This window comes from Punica granatum, chromosome 3 (assembly GCF_007655135.1).
Source record: "Punica granatum isolate Tunisia-2019 chromosome 3, ASM765513v2, whole genome shotgun sequence".
Lineage (NCBI taxonomy): Eukaryota > Viridiplantae > Streptophyta > Magnoliopsida > Myrtales > Lythraceae > Punica > Punica granatum.
Genome location: NC_045129.1, coordinates 14,613,468 through 14,629,851, shown reverse-complemented (window position 1 = coordinate 14,629,851; position 16,384 = coordinate 14,613,468). Strand labels below are relative to the sequence as shown.

At 40.3% G+C, this 16,384-nt stretch overlaps 2 protein-coding genes across 8 annotated transcripts; one reads left to right on the top strand and one right to left on the bottom strand.

Moving 5' to 3' along the window:
• Positions 1 to 170: 170 nt before the first annotated feature.
• Positions 171 to 4,272, top strand: LOC116199550. Of its 7 annotated transcripts, none has more exons than XR_004155560.1 (6): positions 171 to 339; positions 1,011 to 1,444; positions 1,639 to 2,352; positions 2,933 to 3,039; positions 3,508 to 3,609; positions 3,896 to 4,272. XR_004155560.1 is itself a non-coding variant. In XM_031529938.1 (5 exons), exons 2-4 carry the CDS (start codon positions 1,046 to 1,048, stop codon positions 3,011 to 3,013), a joined length of 1,194 nt encoding a protein of 397 aa, XP_031385798.1. In that variant the 5' UTR covers positions 171 to 339; positions 1,011 to 1,045; the 3' UTR covers positions 3,014 to 3,039; positions 3,508 to 3,809. The 7 variants fall into 7 exon arrangements, 4 of the variants coding, with proteins under 4 accessions (XP_031385798.1, XP_031385797.1, XP_031385799.1 ...); XR_004155561.1 differs by having other exon boundaries at positions 3,508 to 3,581; positions 3,896 to 4,035; XM_031529938.1 differs by lacking the exon at positions 3,896 to 4,272 and having other exon boundaries at positions 3,508 to 3,809.
• Positions 3,860 to 6,997, bottom strand: LOC116199549. Its single transcript, XM_031529936.1, has 3 exons — positions 6,817 to 6,997; positions 4,695 to 5,207; positions 3,860 to 4,586 (listed from the first exon to the last, which is right to left on the bottom strand). Exons 1-3 carry the CDS (start codon positions 6,890 to 6,892, stop codon positions 4,051 to 4,053), a joined length of 1,125 nt encoding a protein of 374 aa, XP_031385796.1. The 5' UTR covers positions 6,893 to 6,997; the 3' UTR covers positions 3,860 to 4,050.
• Between the last annotated feature and the right edge of the window lie 9,387 nt (positions 6,998 to 16,384).

The window sequence follows — 16,384 nt, the reverse complement described above, 5'->3', positions numbered from 1 at the left end:
AAAAAGAGAAGACAAAAAGAAAAAAAAACTTTTGGGAGGAAAAGAAATTTCAGATAACCTGATACCCAAGGAGATTGTCCTAATATCCGACGTGGCGTAGCCCCATTGGCTGAGAGGCCTTCAGGGTGGGGCTGCTTCCAAAGGACGGCGCAAAACTCGGCTTGCCCCCTACCCTAAACTGAACCAATCCATCCCACCCAACAGACGAAACCACGCGACGCTCCGCCAACGCCTTCTCTCATCATTCCATCACCGACCGAGCGATCGTCCATCATTCCCTTCACGAACGAGCGAACCAACTCGCTTCCGCTGCGTCCTCCAAGCGATCGATCAGTTGAGGTTAGTGAAAACTCCTTCCCGGCCGCCTGCTTCCTCCTCTCGAATGAATTGATTGACTTCGTCTCGAAGGCCTTTTTTTTTTTTTCCTTTTTTAATTCTCGCCGGCTGTTTTTCGAGTTCGACTGTCGTTCTGGATTGTTTTGTTTTTGACGTAAACTGTGGATACGCTAATGTCGTCCGTCGATCGTTTAGTTTATGATCGCGCTTGAATTTGTCGAGTTCATCGTAGACTTAGTGGATGTCTGATCGTTGTTGCTTTTAGTGCCAGCAGTGTAGGGAGAGAAATTTTGGGGATTTTCAGGCGCAAGATTCATGTTCGGAGTTTTGTTCGATTAATCAAAAGTTTCTGCATTGAAACTGTCTGAAGAAGGCTCTTGTTAGTAATAAAAGGGCATAGGCTGCTGAAGTAGTAGAGAATTTCCACGTGAATTTGCAGTCGGACACGTGCCTTTCTGTTTCTTATGCGCGTTGATTAACAGCTGCTTTAGGTTGGTAATCAGATATAGTGTTAAATGATTCCTTGTGCAGTAATGCGATCACTCTACTCATGGTGTTCAGTATTTCTATGATCTCGTTCTGGTCAATATGAATTCTGTGATTTTTTGTATCCGTGTTTTATGTTATTATTATTGTTTATACTGAATATTTTCCCTTCGGCTGTGCTATTTCAGGATTTCGAGTTTATCCACAGTGGAGAACTTGCAAAATGAGATTGAAGAAAGGGACTAGAGTTGAGGTATTGAACACAGAAGAGGGTTCAATTGGAGTCTGGTGCACTGCAGAGATAATATCTGGAAATGGGCGAAATTACTATGTTAAGTACAATCTGAATTCAGGGTCCGATGAGGTCAAAGTGGAGAGAGTACCCAGAAAGGCTATCAGGCCTTGTCCACCTCATGTTCAAGCCATTGATGATTGGGTTCCAGGTGATCTAGTTGAGGTTTATCACAATCAATCTTGGAGAGCAGCTATGATCATGGATGTCAACAATAGAAATAACTACACTGTGCGGCTACTCGGATATGCTGTGGAGCTCTGTTGCCATAAACTTCAGCTCAGGATTCGGCAAGTATGGGAAGACGGCAAGTGGTTTGTCCTTGGAAAGGTAATTTTGATCTATCATGTATATATTCTATATGCTTATTGCTTACATGGCTAATATTCTTTCGTATTTTCTCAATAAGTTGCCAATACATTAGTGATCGGGTGAGACTTCTCATCATGACAGTGATTGCATAACGCTTTCATCACTCTTTTTTCTGTGGATGTTCTCTTATTATGTTCTGGGATGTCTTGCAGGGCACTCGGAGTTGCTCTACTGAGAGAAAGAGGCTTGCTGGGTCACATGTCAGAAATTCCTGCTTCTCAGATGAGAAAAATAGCGCAGTTCCTATCCCTCACGTGCTACCAAAAGAAGCGACCAAGCGGAAATCACCTTTAACTTCATCTGCTGTTGAAGCACATCATGTAGGGCCTCAGAAAAGAAAAGTGAATGAGAAAGATGTTGGTGACTGGCAGATTCATCCCGAGAATCCATATCTTAGATTGGGAAGGATGGATGCCAGAAAGAAATCATTGGGAGAGAATAACTTGCTTTCTTTCTCTAGAATTGAAAGAACCGGCTTTCTTAATACGGATATTGGAGGGAGAAGTGATAGTTCTCAACTGAGGACATCAACAACAATAGATGCTGAGAGTTGCACATCATCTGTTGGTAGCTGTAGCGCTAACGATAGTGATCTGCCATGTAGCTTCACGGATCACCGCAATCCAGAGAATGCAGATGAATCTTCTGATGCTGAATCATCTTGTGTAAGCAAATACAAGGAAAAAGCGATTCCCCGACATGTGAAAGAAAATTCGCCCAGAAGATCACATAGTTCAGAATTGCAGGCCTATAGTCACGCCATTCAAGCATTATTTGCTTCTGGGCCTTTTAGTTGGGAAGAAGAAACAAATATGTCAAATCTTCGCCGGTCACTCCACATTTCAGATGATGAACATTTGACACTAGTAAGAACTTTAGTTTCTTCTAGTACAAGAATTCTTATCTGTTAACTGGGTCGAGAATCTCAAATCATTTTCCTCCTAGTTTCCTCTTCTCCACTTCCCTCTATATCTCAGTTTATACTGTTGATATCTTGAAGATGCAGAAGTGAATGTTGATATTTGCTTATGTAATAAACGTTCACTTTTTTAGGTCTACAATAGGTCATTCAGAAATGATGACATTGTAAGCATCTAGTTAGTATTGATAAAATAGCGATTCTTTGAAGTTTTGTCCTGCAATGCATAAAAGAGTGAATCATTGCAATGCACAAAGTTTCCATATTTCTTTCCTGTGTTATCCATTTGAGACATTGAGATTTGTTATGCTGATGAGCCCTTGAATTATGTAAACTGAGCTAAATATTCATCTCTCTGTTTAGGCAATCCATGTGAATTTACTTTTGTGTTATGATGACTCCATAGATTGAATAATTTTCTCACTTGTTTTTTTTACATATATAACATTTTAACCCCGGTATTGCAAGGAACTCTTGTGGTCATCTTCGAATCATCTGGCAGACTTAAAGTTTACTATGATGGGCAGATGATGGTTCCCAAGCAGATCTCATGGCCATGGTCAGAGGTCTATTCTCTTTTTACCAGAGCCCCGAGATTATGGGGGTAGATCTTGGAGATGGTGCATCTCTTCAGGTAGATTGCGGATAGCATCTGCCAGGTTTCTGTATTAACATTTCTTATGCTACCTGTCTACTACAATTACAAAGTCATGACTAATCCATAATCTGCTAAGTGATATCTGGAGATCTCCAATCCGTAACGTGCTACGTGATATCTGGAGGTTTTAAATTTACTCTTCGTTAATTGCAATTTACTAATCCATAGTATTAGGTTAGTTTGAGAAGTCAGTGAAGAGTGCACCCTGAATGAACAAGACGAGCAGCTTTCCAGTGTTTTTCATTTTTATTTGCTTGAACTCAAGTAGTTTTGCATTGGTCGGTATAGCTACTAAGCAGCTATGCTGTAATAGATCAGTTCAATCTTTGAACGATCATTTTCCCGTATAAGTGAATGCCTTGCCACAGACTTTGTTGTAAATTTGACTGCTGAGCATGAGCAGACAGTTCCATTTAAAGGCTCAGCTCTGATGGATCTGAGCAGGGAGGAGATTTTGAAGTGCCATTGATAGATCATGGATCATATGCAGTTCCTGCTTCTGTTTGCTCGTCACTATGGTAATTGGCACAAAATTCACCATCTGAGGTATTTTGAGATTCTCTTTTTTCTTTTGCTGAATGCAAGGGTTAAAGAACAATTGTTGGAAGAGTTTGTTTTAATTAAACCATGTCGCTAAATGGTCTAATTTTAAAGTTGTCGATGAGTCTGTTGGAAACCATGACTTCTACCTAATTAGGCATTTTTTTTGTTTTTCCTTTTCTCAAAGAATCCCTGAGGTTTTTATACCTGGTCCTCTTTCGTGTTGATTGTCCGAGGCAGATTGATCTCAGAAGCATATGACAATTGATCACATTTCTACATTTTATTTCAGCATTGCTAACAGTTTCTAGTTGATGAAGAACGATAAGTGCACATGATTGGAGAAACTCAATTGGCACTCGCTCGACAAGAAATTGATATGCATAGAGGGGAAGAAGCGTAGAGGGGAAGGGGGAAAATGAATTCATAGCTCAGCTAGGTGCGAGTCTACGCCAGTTTTCTGCTGCGAACGCTGACTAGCTTCACATCATCAATCACGGGTCCACAGAGGGAGCCTGTGTTGTCACTCGTCATTGTGTAGATCGAGCTGAGGAACATGACCCTTGTGTGGGTGGAGATGGCCCTGAACCGAAGCTTTGCTCGGCCGAAACCGCCTGTGCCCTTAGAAGTGTAGAATACCTTAGTGGACTCTTTCCCAGCGTAGGCCTCCACCGCCAATTGCCCTTTGCAAGAATTCTTTGCATCCCCAACAGCGAAAGAGAGGACGTAGACTCTCCCAGGGTTGGTGCGGACCACTTGTGCAAGGGCGCTCTCTTTTCCAGCTACGAGCTCCACAGCTCGTTTGCCGGTTGGGACAAAAAAGTGTTGAGAGTCTACATACTTCACGGCCTTGAGGGACTCGACGATCCACCCAAGCAATGGGCTGTGGTTATCCTCGATGTGGGGTGGGATTAGGACCCCCCACGATGTCTTTGGCATGATGTATGGGCCATACTCGAAATCCCCATTCTTCAACAAGTTGTCTGTTGATTAAAACATTGATAGTCAGGTACAAATTTATGAGCAATAGTGCAGACTGAATGAGAAGCACAGATGCTTTTATTGGATGACAAATGTAATAGATCGTGCACCTCCGGTACGCTTGGGAAGACGTAGAACCTTCAAGGCAACTGAATCGATAAGAGGTCCACAAGCAGGATCCTCCTCCACGCCGGGGTTGTGGATCGAGATAGTCACCTCCTCCGCATCTGCCTGGAACCCCCAAGCGTATGAATCCCACCCGCTGTTGCTGTACATCGTTTGCATTGGAAGGACTCCATTGTCGTCCCCCTTTGAGTTGGGTGATATCGACACTTTCAGCTTCTCCTCCTGGGCGCAAGTACGGGCGGCGCTGAATGTGATTGAGTAGAACCTATCCTTAGTGACGTTCACCTTCTGCTTTATCAATGCCTCGTTGCCAAGCCTAACTGCAAAGGCTCCCTCTGGCACGACTAATAACATGTCACCCTGTGTCTGACCTGATTTAATGTACTCCACATAGCCTGAGATCTCCCAGTTCGGAATGGCAGTTTTGCTTGTCACCACTGTGCCTTTGAGCTGCCACGGCTTCGGGCCGTACTCGAAGTTACCATTTGGTAATAGACCTGAGATTTGACGCGATTTTATTAGTCTTAGCAGGCAAATAACTTACAGGATCTCCCTCCGAACTATTAAAAAATACAACTGCAGTACAAACACATTCCCTGATTAAGTTATCGAGCTACCAGTAGCAACTATTTGGTGGACACATTATATTCCTCCTAATGTGACTACTATTTACGGTAATTTTGAAGAATTAATTAAATTAGCAATCTCGTTCATTTATGGCTATTAAGATTTGGTAAGGGGCTACTAGATCAGCACGAGTGATTCCAGGCAGTGTTACGCCGAGACCTCGTCAGATAATTTTCTCAGACCAGATCAATTTCGCTCATATTGATGTTTCAAGACATCACGTCGTCAAATTTTGTGCAGGAACTTGGAGCAATCAAAAGTCCGGTGGCTTTTTCAGTTCGAAATAGTCGTGCCAAGAAGTTGCCCAGAAAGAACACCCAGCATTTAGAGTGTTAAGGCAATAATGTCGCGATTAAATTCCTTCGACCTTTATTTTAGACTATCGTCTTGAGGAACATTGAAGTCGAGTCGACAGATATATTGGGCTGTCTTCCTAACGCGTCTGAGTTGTGACTGTGGAGGTCCTGCTTGAAGCAAGTGACCCACGTGCAGAACAAATCGAAGGTATCAAATAACCTCATTAATTAACATAAGTGATAAGGGCTTCTCAGAGAGACCACCAAACGAGAAAGTGTCAGATTCTCTTAGACCAGAGTTGAGTATTTAGTTTCCGAATGCTAATATAAATGCCATTCAACAAACCCTGCACATGACTATTTTGATACATGGGTTTTTATAACATGACGAGTTGTCATGTCAACAAAGTGGTACATCATGTTTGAAGGTCTGGTACTTTTATTCAAACGCATGGCACAATGTGTTTGAATAAAAGTACGTACTATAAAATACTACGTATTTGTATAGAAATAGCTCACATTTCAACGTGATGTATCACGTTTGACAACTTATCGGCTTGCAACGGGGTTCCTAGAAGCTGGGGGCGGTCTCGACAACTATTTACAACTCCTAGACTGATTTTTTCATTTACTTTCTGTTTTCCATACTCCACAATATATAAGATTGATCTAACGGTTAGAGGTGGTGAGCATCGATCTGCAGGGTAGATGGAAGAATTTTCTATACTGCTGATGGTAAAACGAGGGACTCAGCTCTATAAATTATGATTGGGTTAGGGAGCTCACGGAAGGCTTAATCTAATGAGACTAAGCAGGGAAGCCGGGTGTTTACTGCACCATTTGAAGCAACCGTTTACCTCCTATTTCTAGCTATAGTCTCTGAATATATACATACATACAGATGCTGGTCATGCATTTTTTTTTTAATCTCTTTTGTTTCATTTAGAAAACAAGTTGTATATTATGTATTATTTTAATTTAGACGAACCTTGATTTTCTTTGTTCTAATATATATGATGATCTTCCCCCTTGAACTAGAAACATATTATTACCTTAGATTCAAGGCAAGGTTAAAAGCCGAAGTCGTTAAAACAAGCCCAGAAGAGGCGCAAACAACGTTACTACCTTGTTAGCTAGAGAGAACACAACGAATAAATGGAGTTTTAGAGAAGAGAGAACATACCATCAGGGACAGATGAGGCAGTAGTGTAGCAGATAACACTTAGTAGGACCAACAACAATGTTGTGGCCTTCTTCATTTTTGTAGGTTTTTGGTTTGTGTTTGTGTCTTTGTGTGTGTGTGAGAGAGAGAGATGGAAAGAGATGGAGAGGAAAAGAGACTGTGTTGTAGAGAAGAAGCGGGTTAGGATTAGTGAGCTATATGGGGCTTTATATATGATATGATATGAAGTGGTGGAATAAAATAGGAAGCCAAAATAGCCATGGGCTTTGAAGAAATCAACATTGATGCCATTTCTGTCAAGAAAATAAAAATTATTGTCATATATATATATAGATATATGTTTGTTTTCTTTACCTAGACCATTGGCAGAGAACATGGATGCCCCAAAACCTATTAAAAAGAAAGGGAAAAAAAAAACAAAAGGAGAGAAAATACCCGAATAATAAGAGTGGCTCGAGGCTACGGCGCGTTTGTTGTTAATAGATAAACAGTTGGTTTTGCTTGCTATTTGCCAACGTCGACAGATCTGAGAAGACCTCGGGAAGGTGATAATGATATCCACATCTTTTAGAAGTGTGTGCGCTCTGTGATTCGTGAAGTTTGCAGTGCTAGCTGCTGCTACTGGCTACCATTTACATACAAAAGATTCAATTTGTTGGGTTTCAATCACGCATGCACCTTTCCAAAGGTTAAAAATATAACCCCAATATTATCTTTAGCTCACTAATACAATTAAAAGTGTTAGGTTGCATTCTCTATTTAGATCTCGACTTCGAATCTACCTCGAATTCTCGATCATAGGGAAGAATTTGCTATCAATATGCCCTAGAGCTCGGTTTCCATGGTCACAAATTCACAATGGCAATCAAGAATTACATGTAGTAGACCTTTATTACGTAAAAGGGATCAAACTTTCTCGAGAATAGAGCGTGGGAGACACTTTTGGGAAAATATTGGTTGAGTGTATTTCTAAAAGTAACAATCAATCAGAATGCTTATAAGTGAAAATTTATAAGCTAATTGTGAGACAAATTTCTCATTTTCAAGCATTCTAATTGGATGTTATACAACCAAACCTTGAACGAGGAGGTTTTTCTTCGGTTTACTTCTCACTGCTCTATTTTTATTAGGCTCAATAGTACTTCGTGTAAACAAAAGTTGATAAAAGAACAAACATAGATTGATTCAAATAATTTAACGCTTGGTTCCCTTAAATAAGGTTTTGTGTTCGAGACTTGTAAATTGAGAATTCATGCTGAAAGAGTTTTAATCCTTAGGGTACCATCTCAGCTCGAACTAATTAGTTGGGTAATTGAACTTCTGGATACTAGCTTGCGCGCGAAAAAAAAAAGAACTTAAAAATTAAAATAAATGCTGCGTGTAAACGAAGCATGTATATATAGTTTAGTGCACGCTAACCCAAGACCAAATAAAAATAAGATGGATCATTAATAACAAATTGTTCCCCGAAATCAAATATTTATTGAAGGTGATGTTTTCTGGGGCAGTTCGATCTTATAAGCACAACCAATGGAAGACCACGAGCACGTGCACTTCTCGGCCGTCTCCATTTATTAAAATCAAACCTTAATCGCTTCTTCACGCAAAGAGGATCCATTCCACGAGAGGTAACTAAAGTATATGGACAGGGAAGCATTAGCATGATCCATCATTCATCAATATCCCCCCTAAGATTTGCTGTCACGATTACTTTCCATTTGGCTCTGGTTAATCCAAATTCAAGGTCTATGATCGATCCGCTATTGCGTTTTCCTTCGAGTTGCTGGCCATATGAAGAGGCTGCGTGTGATCCGATATTTCACTCATACTTTGAGATTGTCTTTACCAATAGTATGATTTTTTTTTCGATATCATTTTCTTGCCTTGTTTCATCGCGTGTGGTTTTAGTGGCAGTTTATCCAATTGCACCAAACCTACAATCCCAACTACAGCAAATAAAGCTGAAAGGATCTTTTTTTTTTTTTACTTCCTTTTTCAGTAAAACATCGAGAATCCTCAATCTATTGGTCAAGAATAATCTCGTACATATATCGGCTTTATCTTAACCATATAAAGTACTTCTAGTGAGGTTCAAATCCTTATACTACGGATAAAAGTCCGCCAACTGGTAGTTCGATTTGATACTGAACTAAATCGATCTTTATGATTAGATGAAAGAGTTATTAACCCAATCTTTGTCCACATACTCTTAATTAAGCTCGAGGAAGGACAAGAGCAACTTCCTATATATTTTGGGAACATGAGGTTTCATTTTTTTCACATCACATGGCCTTAATAAAAAATTATGCACTTAGCATCTTCTCGGAAAGTCATTGCTGTCCGGGATCTGATGATCAAACGGACACACAATCATATTATTTGAGTCTTTGTATGATTAAATAAATAGCCATCCCTGACCTTATTCTCCCTGAGAGACATCTTGGGTTCGAGTCATTTAAATGAAGAAAATATACGATTGGAAAATTTTTACCCTTAATGAGTCCGAACTCAAATCTGAATTAATGAGATATCTATTGAGCTTTTGAATACTAAATCGAAAAGATGTAATATCCGCCTAAATTATTTAAATAGTAACATTGCCCTTATTATCTTGTGTTGAAGAACATCTTGTGGGATCATCAAACCAGCAAATAAACATCGTATTTCAGGAAAGAGAAAAATCAAGGGCGTATGGTTTGGAGATATATTGGGGGGAACATTCAGATCTTATCACAAGCAAACCCCCATGTGCTTGTGCCGCAGCAGCTTAGCCATGAGGTTTTTCTTCCATTTAAATTAACAATTATTAATAATCATTCAATTCATTGCCCTGCCTCTGCCCTGACATTGTCGGCAATAATACGATAATTTAAAGCGCTGCAGTCTGTTGATTGAGAGCAGATAAAGGGCAGCCCTAGGAATAGCACAGGAATTAACGTGGATGCATGTGTGCAATTTTTGTGTATTATGTTATATGTTTTTTCCCCTTATTTCTTTCCTCTGGTTATTTTTCTCTAGAAAAAAAAAATAGGGAATTTCAAGTAGCAGGCAGTCATATTCCTGGACTCCGATGTTTGACCGGCATAACTATTTTCACAGGACACAGCGCCCACCAAGTCGCTAGTGTAGACGGGGACGACTTACTTGAACTGCTCCAAGTTCATGTGATCCCCTTACAAATTTTCCTAGTTACAGGAATCTTACTTTAGAATAATTGCAGTTACATGAAAGGCGACTCGAATTGGGACATCATGGTAAAGGTCACAGATGGTTATCGCCAAGAAAGGAAATTATTGGCTGGAAAGAAGTAAGGCTTTTGATAATTACAATGGAGTTGATCACCACAACAACACCAATATACCAGAATACGATGCATAAAACCAGCTATCATTGATACACGTCTGATGCTTCTAATTAAGTATCCTCAAATCGGAATCTCATAGTTGACCATGGAGTCGCAATGCTTTTCGCGACAACTTCTCTTGTGTTGATGAAGTACTCTCTATGAAAACCCTAAAGGGACAAACGCCGAACTATATGAACCAAACTATGTTAATTTATTCAGCTAAACCATCCTTTGTAAAGATTACTCTAATTTGATCCTAAAATCCATTGAAAAGAGACATATGGAGCTTCAGTCCCCCCTTACTAGTGTCGCATTTCCATCCTTTGGGACTACGCAATTTAGTGTAAGAAAAGTTGGTATGTGGTTCGACACCCATGGAAGGACAGCTAAAAGGATGACTTGTCCTAGGACTATAAGGGGTTGTTTGGTTTGAGTATTGTTAGTGATTTGGATTTACCAATAATGGGCCGAAAATAAACAAATAGGTGACGACCAGCATTTCTTGAAGCCCATAAAAACACTAGCCTAGTGACCCCTCTTAAACTCCATACAACGTACAAGCAGCGAAACTCTAAGAGGTTTGACCTAGTGGTTAAGGAGGAGCTCAAGTATTCACTCGATATCGGGTTCGAAACTCCTTGGTACCACCGGAGAGCCTTTGGCGTGATTACCCGCTCTGTGCGTCACCGGGGTAATCCCGGATATTAGTCGGGAGAAACCTGGATACTCAGAGTTAGAACAAAAAAAAAAAATGTACAAGCTACTGGAATAGTAAGAGGAGGATTAATTTTCAAACTCCACAAACAACGGGACTTTCGGACCAGACTAGCAAATTCCCGAGAACACTCCACCATATGTGGGAATTCTCATCCGATTCCCGATAATGAACAAAAGGTCAAGGCTCGAACACGTAGTGAAACTCAGAAATCGATTCAGGAAGTACGTTCAATAGCAAGTTAGGGTAATGAAACCCACCTTCATCTCCAGCCCCAAGCAGAACGAGGAGACGCCTCTAATCCCAAAAGAGTTTTAGAGACCCTTCCTGCTAAGGTTCGAGCAACGGTTGACGCTCTAATCAATGAGAAGGCTTCTCTTCTCGCTGGAAAAATTCGGAAGGAGGCACAGCCGGATGTGCATCCTTATCAGAGTCAATTAGAGAGAGATGCCGTCTCCGAAAGCGCTCCATGGGCGAAACACCCTCGAGCGAATAGGCAACCTGCTGGTTTTCCCGTTTGAAATGTTCCACGGAGAGATCAAATGCCAAAGGCTCCATTACCATGTCCAGAAGGAAGGATAGAGACTGCGAAGTGAACATGAGCAAATCACCAAGAGGATCGGGGGGACACTCCATGGCACACTGAACTCCCCACTGGAATGCGAAGGCAATTGTCGACCCCTTCAGCGCCGTCATTAGATGATGTGCAGCGTATGATTGCCGACCAAATATCGAAAACGATGAGAGCAACCAAACGCCAACAATTGGAATTGACAACACTTGATGATAACGAATCTCATTTCTCCTCAGCGATTTTGGACGCTACTCTTCCACTAAAATTTGGGGTGCCTGTGCCAACCCGAATATAGTCTCGTCGGGGCCTGCATGCATGCGCACGATCGCACAGCTTGGGAGTATCCACTTTCCTAGGACGCGTCTGACAGACGCGCGTGAGAAGGAGTCGCCACTATTTGTGTACGACTCGAAGGTCGAGAGCCAGTGAATTGCTTAGACCTAGGGGTAAGGAATACACATAGTTTGCTAACGCATATGGTCCTGCGGAATCGGGAGTTCCTAGTTCGGGGATTCTGTTATGATGTGCTTCAGATTGCAGCTTAACACATATTCGAATTTTCGGGTTCAAACGCGTATTCTAGAAGATTCCGAAACAAGAATTTAGCTTAATTAGATATTAAGTTTCCTATATTGTTATGATATAGTTTCCCTTAATTAGATATTATTTCATATATTAGCTTGAGTCAGTAATCTTAAGTTTTCTATTTCAAATTGTTTCCTTATTATATTTTAGGAAAGTAATCTGGAGAATATAGATGTCAGTTTCCTATTCTATAGTCAAGAGAGGTGTCTTCCCTCTATATAAATATGCAACTATTGTAAGAGAAGACAAAAGACGAATTTGATGAATATTTGAATGAAATTGCCTAGAGCGTTTCCTCTATTTTTCTTATCTAAACAAGTCCTTTGTTTAGTGGCGAAAAATAGAGGAAACGCTATAGGCAATTTCATTCAAATATTCATCAAATTCGTCTTTTGTCTTCTCTTACAATAGGTGCATATTTATATAGAGGGAAGACACCTCTCTTGACTATAGAATAGGAAACTGACATCTAATATTCTCCAGATTATTTTCCTAAAATATAATAAGGAAACAATTTGAAATAGTAAACTTAAGATTACTGACTCAAACTAATATAGGAAATAATATCTAATTAAGGGAAACTATATCATAGTAATAAAGGAAACTTAATATCTAATTAAGATAAATTCTTGTTTCGGAATCTTCTAGAATACGCGTTTGGACCCGAAAATTCGAATATGTGTTGAGCTGCAATCTGAAGCACATCAAGAAGGGTGGAGGGTAGAACCAACAAAATTCACTCGATAAGATGACTCGCCACGAGTAAGAAAGGTCGGGTTGATTCGCAACGCTCAAGGAAGAACGATAAGAATCGGGATTTTTGCCACTAAACAAAGGACTTGTTTAGATAAGAAAAATAGAGGAAACGCTCTAGGCAATTTCATTCAAATATTCATCAAATTCGTCTTTTGTCTTCTCTTATAATAGGTGCATATTTATATAGAGGGAAGACACATCTCTTGACTATAGAATAGGAAACTGACATCTAATATTCTACAAATTACTTTCCTAAAATATAATAAGGAAACAATCTGAAATAGGAAACTTAAGATTACTGACTTAAGCTAATATAAGAAATAATATCTAATTAAGGGAAACTATATCATAGCAATATAGGAAACTTAATATCTAATTAAGTTAAATTCTTATTTCGGAATCTTCTAGAATACGCGTTTGGACCCGAAAATTAGAATATGTGTTGAGCTGCAATCTGAAGTACATCATGTTATGTGGGAGCCTATATCTCGTACGCCCTGTCGGTACTGTAGTATGTTTAAGGTTTAGATGAGGAATAGGTGAGTAAGAAGAATAAGCAGAAGCAAGGAGCCGAACCAAGTGGGTGTTACCTTGTTAGAGCTCTGATATCATAAAGAATAGAGAAAGAATGGTTTAATCCTCACATTAGGTGAAGTAAGTATATTCTATTATATAGACACTGTACATGGTTGCTAAAGGAAAATACAGAAATGTATATCGATACATGCCTAGAATACATCAATTATAAATGGAAATCTATGATCGCATATCATCCTCTATTAGTCGTTTTAGTTTGAAAATTAGGTTTCGCTCAGTTTGCTCGGTTTGACACCATAAATTTGTAGAAAAATGACCAATTTGGACTAAGAGCCTCGAGAGAGGAGTAGACCCACATGTCGAAGATTAGGCCTGCCGTCCTTGCACTACGGTTCATAGGACCATGATGGTCATTTCCTCGCGCGGGCCAAAAACACGAAACATTGAGTTTGCTTATCCCTAGAGGCGTAGACCAACTTAGTCGATTCGACACTTGAACCGTTCACTCGTCAACTAGGATCATTACATGAATAAATATATAGATAAATCCCTTGTAATGTACTCTCAATAATAAATACAAATTACATCAAGCAGATCTCAATCGATTTGCATTCGGCCAATATTCCACTTGTACTCGCCATAAATTTCGAAGACCAAAATTGAAATCAATGCAACGCTGGCTCTTGAGAGTCAGGGGTCGAGTCCAACCGAACCAGTGAGTCCCAAAAGGACTGAATGGTCCTCGAGATGGCCACAGGATCAGTCGAGCTCTCGGGTGATTGTCTAATCTCATTTCACATGGCCCGATTCAAGTCATGCTCCGCTTGGATACTACTCATATTGAAACGGTGACTCAAGGCTAGACCCCATACCGTGCTCGAGTTGCGCGCACTCGGTGTGTGTAGGAGCGTTGAACCCCGTGATCGATGGTTCGAGGACGTGGGACTCCGTATTGCTCGTGTCCTAGGGGTTCAGACCCAAATCGCAAGAAAACAAACAAGAACATATAGAAAATAGATGAAAACAGATAAAACAAATAAGGTGTTAATTAATTGTCGCGTTTAGGTGATTATTAGTTTATTGATCCGGAGTTGCTTAACATACATATTTCTACCCTAAGCAGACAAAAACAGGATGGATACACACAGTAAAGATCGACCATGGGTCGCCCCGAAGGGTACGTAGTATTTGGTTTCTATAGAAATGACTTGATGGACATGATATTTGTCGTCAAGCCTTGGGTGTATGGGTTCGTTTCAAGTTTATCTATTTTATGATACTGATAAATTAATCAATTATGATCAAAATGTGTTTTGCCAGGATCCTAAAATCTAGAGTTTTGTCCTGCCCGTTTTCCCATGTTTGATTATGTCGAGTTCAAAATTAATCGGTTTTCTTGTTTTAACTCAATTTAAACACGAACTTAGGAAGGTGGGAGCGCGAAACACCACAAGTGTACCAAGACCCCTACTCTTGATCCAGGAGGAAGTGGGCAGCCCTTCACCGGCCTTCCCCACTCGCATCTCTAGTCCACGTTTCTAAGTGTCCGAATTTACGCTAGAATGACAGAAACATATCGGTCTGATAAAGAGGGCTATGCATATGAGACTTGCGCCTGCACAGGTCCCCCGTCTCCGAGTGTTTCAAGTACGCTAACTCTAAGGTTATCGGTAAATCATAAAATGATTGTCGTGCCCTTGAATCAGAAATATGTGTTTGTGTGATACGGACCTTTGAGGTCAGTAACTGATGTCAACTGATCTCTCGAACCCATCAAGGTCGTGTAACCCTGAAGGAGCCGAGGGACCAATAGCTCCGCTCGGAAGTAGTCTAAGAAGAACTCTTACATTCCAACTCCAACCGTCTTAAATTGGGCCCAGACTCGAGTTAAGATGCTCAAGTCCTTCCTAGATATCCATGTTACGTGTAGCATGTGTCTCGATGACTTATTGAAAACTGTGGGTTTTGAAAAGGGCATGATTATCGATTCGTGATTTATCGACTCGATTATAAATTAATAATCGGTTTGTGTGATTTATTTAAATGATGTGTGAATTAATTAGCTGAGTAGTTCGTCCCATTTACTATGCACGTGGAATTAGTTAATTTAATGGATTACTGAATGCTTTTGGATTTGCGGGTTTCAAATCGTTAGATCGTTTATTGGTGAACCGTCCAATTGGAATCCTAATCCCTGATCGTTCGATCTTTGAAAAACGATTTGCGACGCGAAGACCATGGCGGGTCTTCACGGGCCAAAGATGGCCGAGAGCCCCTTGGGCCCATGTGAGCCCACGACGGTCCTCGTGACCCGAATCCATGTGAATTTTATATATAATGTGCTAAATCAACGATTAATTGTCGGATCGGTATTGGCACGAAAGTCGAAATTATACGAGCCTAGTTGCGACGGGGACCCATGGAATTGGAGCTTGAACCTAGCCTTGTGGGTTCTGAGCATTTCCGACCGAGATCTCAATCTTTGAGGCCAAATCTGGCTAAATCGATGCCAGATCGAACTTCATGGACTGAATACTAGTCGGAAATGGTGCTTTGTGTCTTCGGACAGAGACAACGGCGAAAAGCAGAAGAGGGTTGGTCGGAATTGTAAATTTGATGAATGAGTAAGGATAAAATAGTAATTTGATACTTATTACACATGTAATTCCAATTACATGGGAGAAAGTTAAGAATAAGCATTCACCTTCTATTACACATTGTAAATGCAATTCATAATTGCTATTACAATTACGAGTGAAAACAAACGACGTAGTATTCATTACGTACATAATTTATCCATAATGGAATTCCTATTATGTCCAATCAAACGTAGCATTAGTTTTTTAGGTATTATAGGCTCTGTTTGGCAACAAAGAAATTTTCAACTTAACTCCCAAAACGACAAAATATGAGGTCGAACGGTAAAATCCTGGGACCACCAACGGGAAAGCAAAGAACTTGACTTGTCTTGCTCTAATTTCTGCAAAGGGAAAACTATCGGCAAGAACAATGGTAGGGGTCCTCATCCATGCGTGTCGGAGAGAAGAGTAGCGGC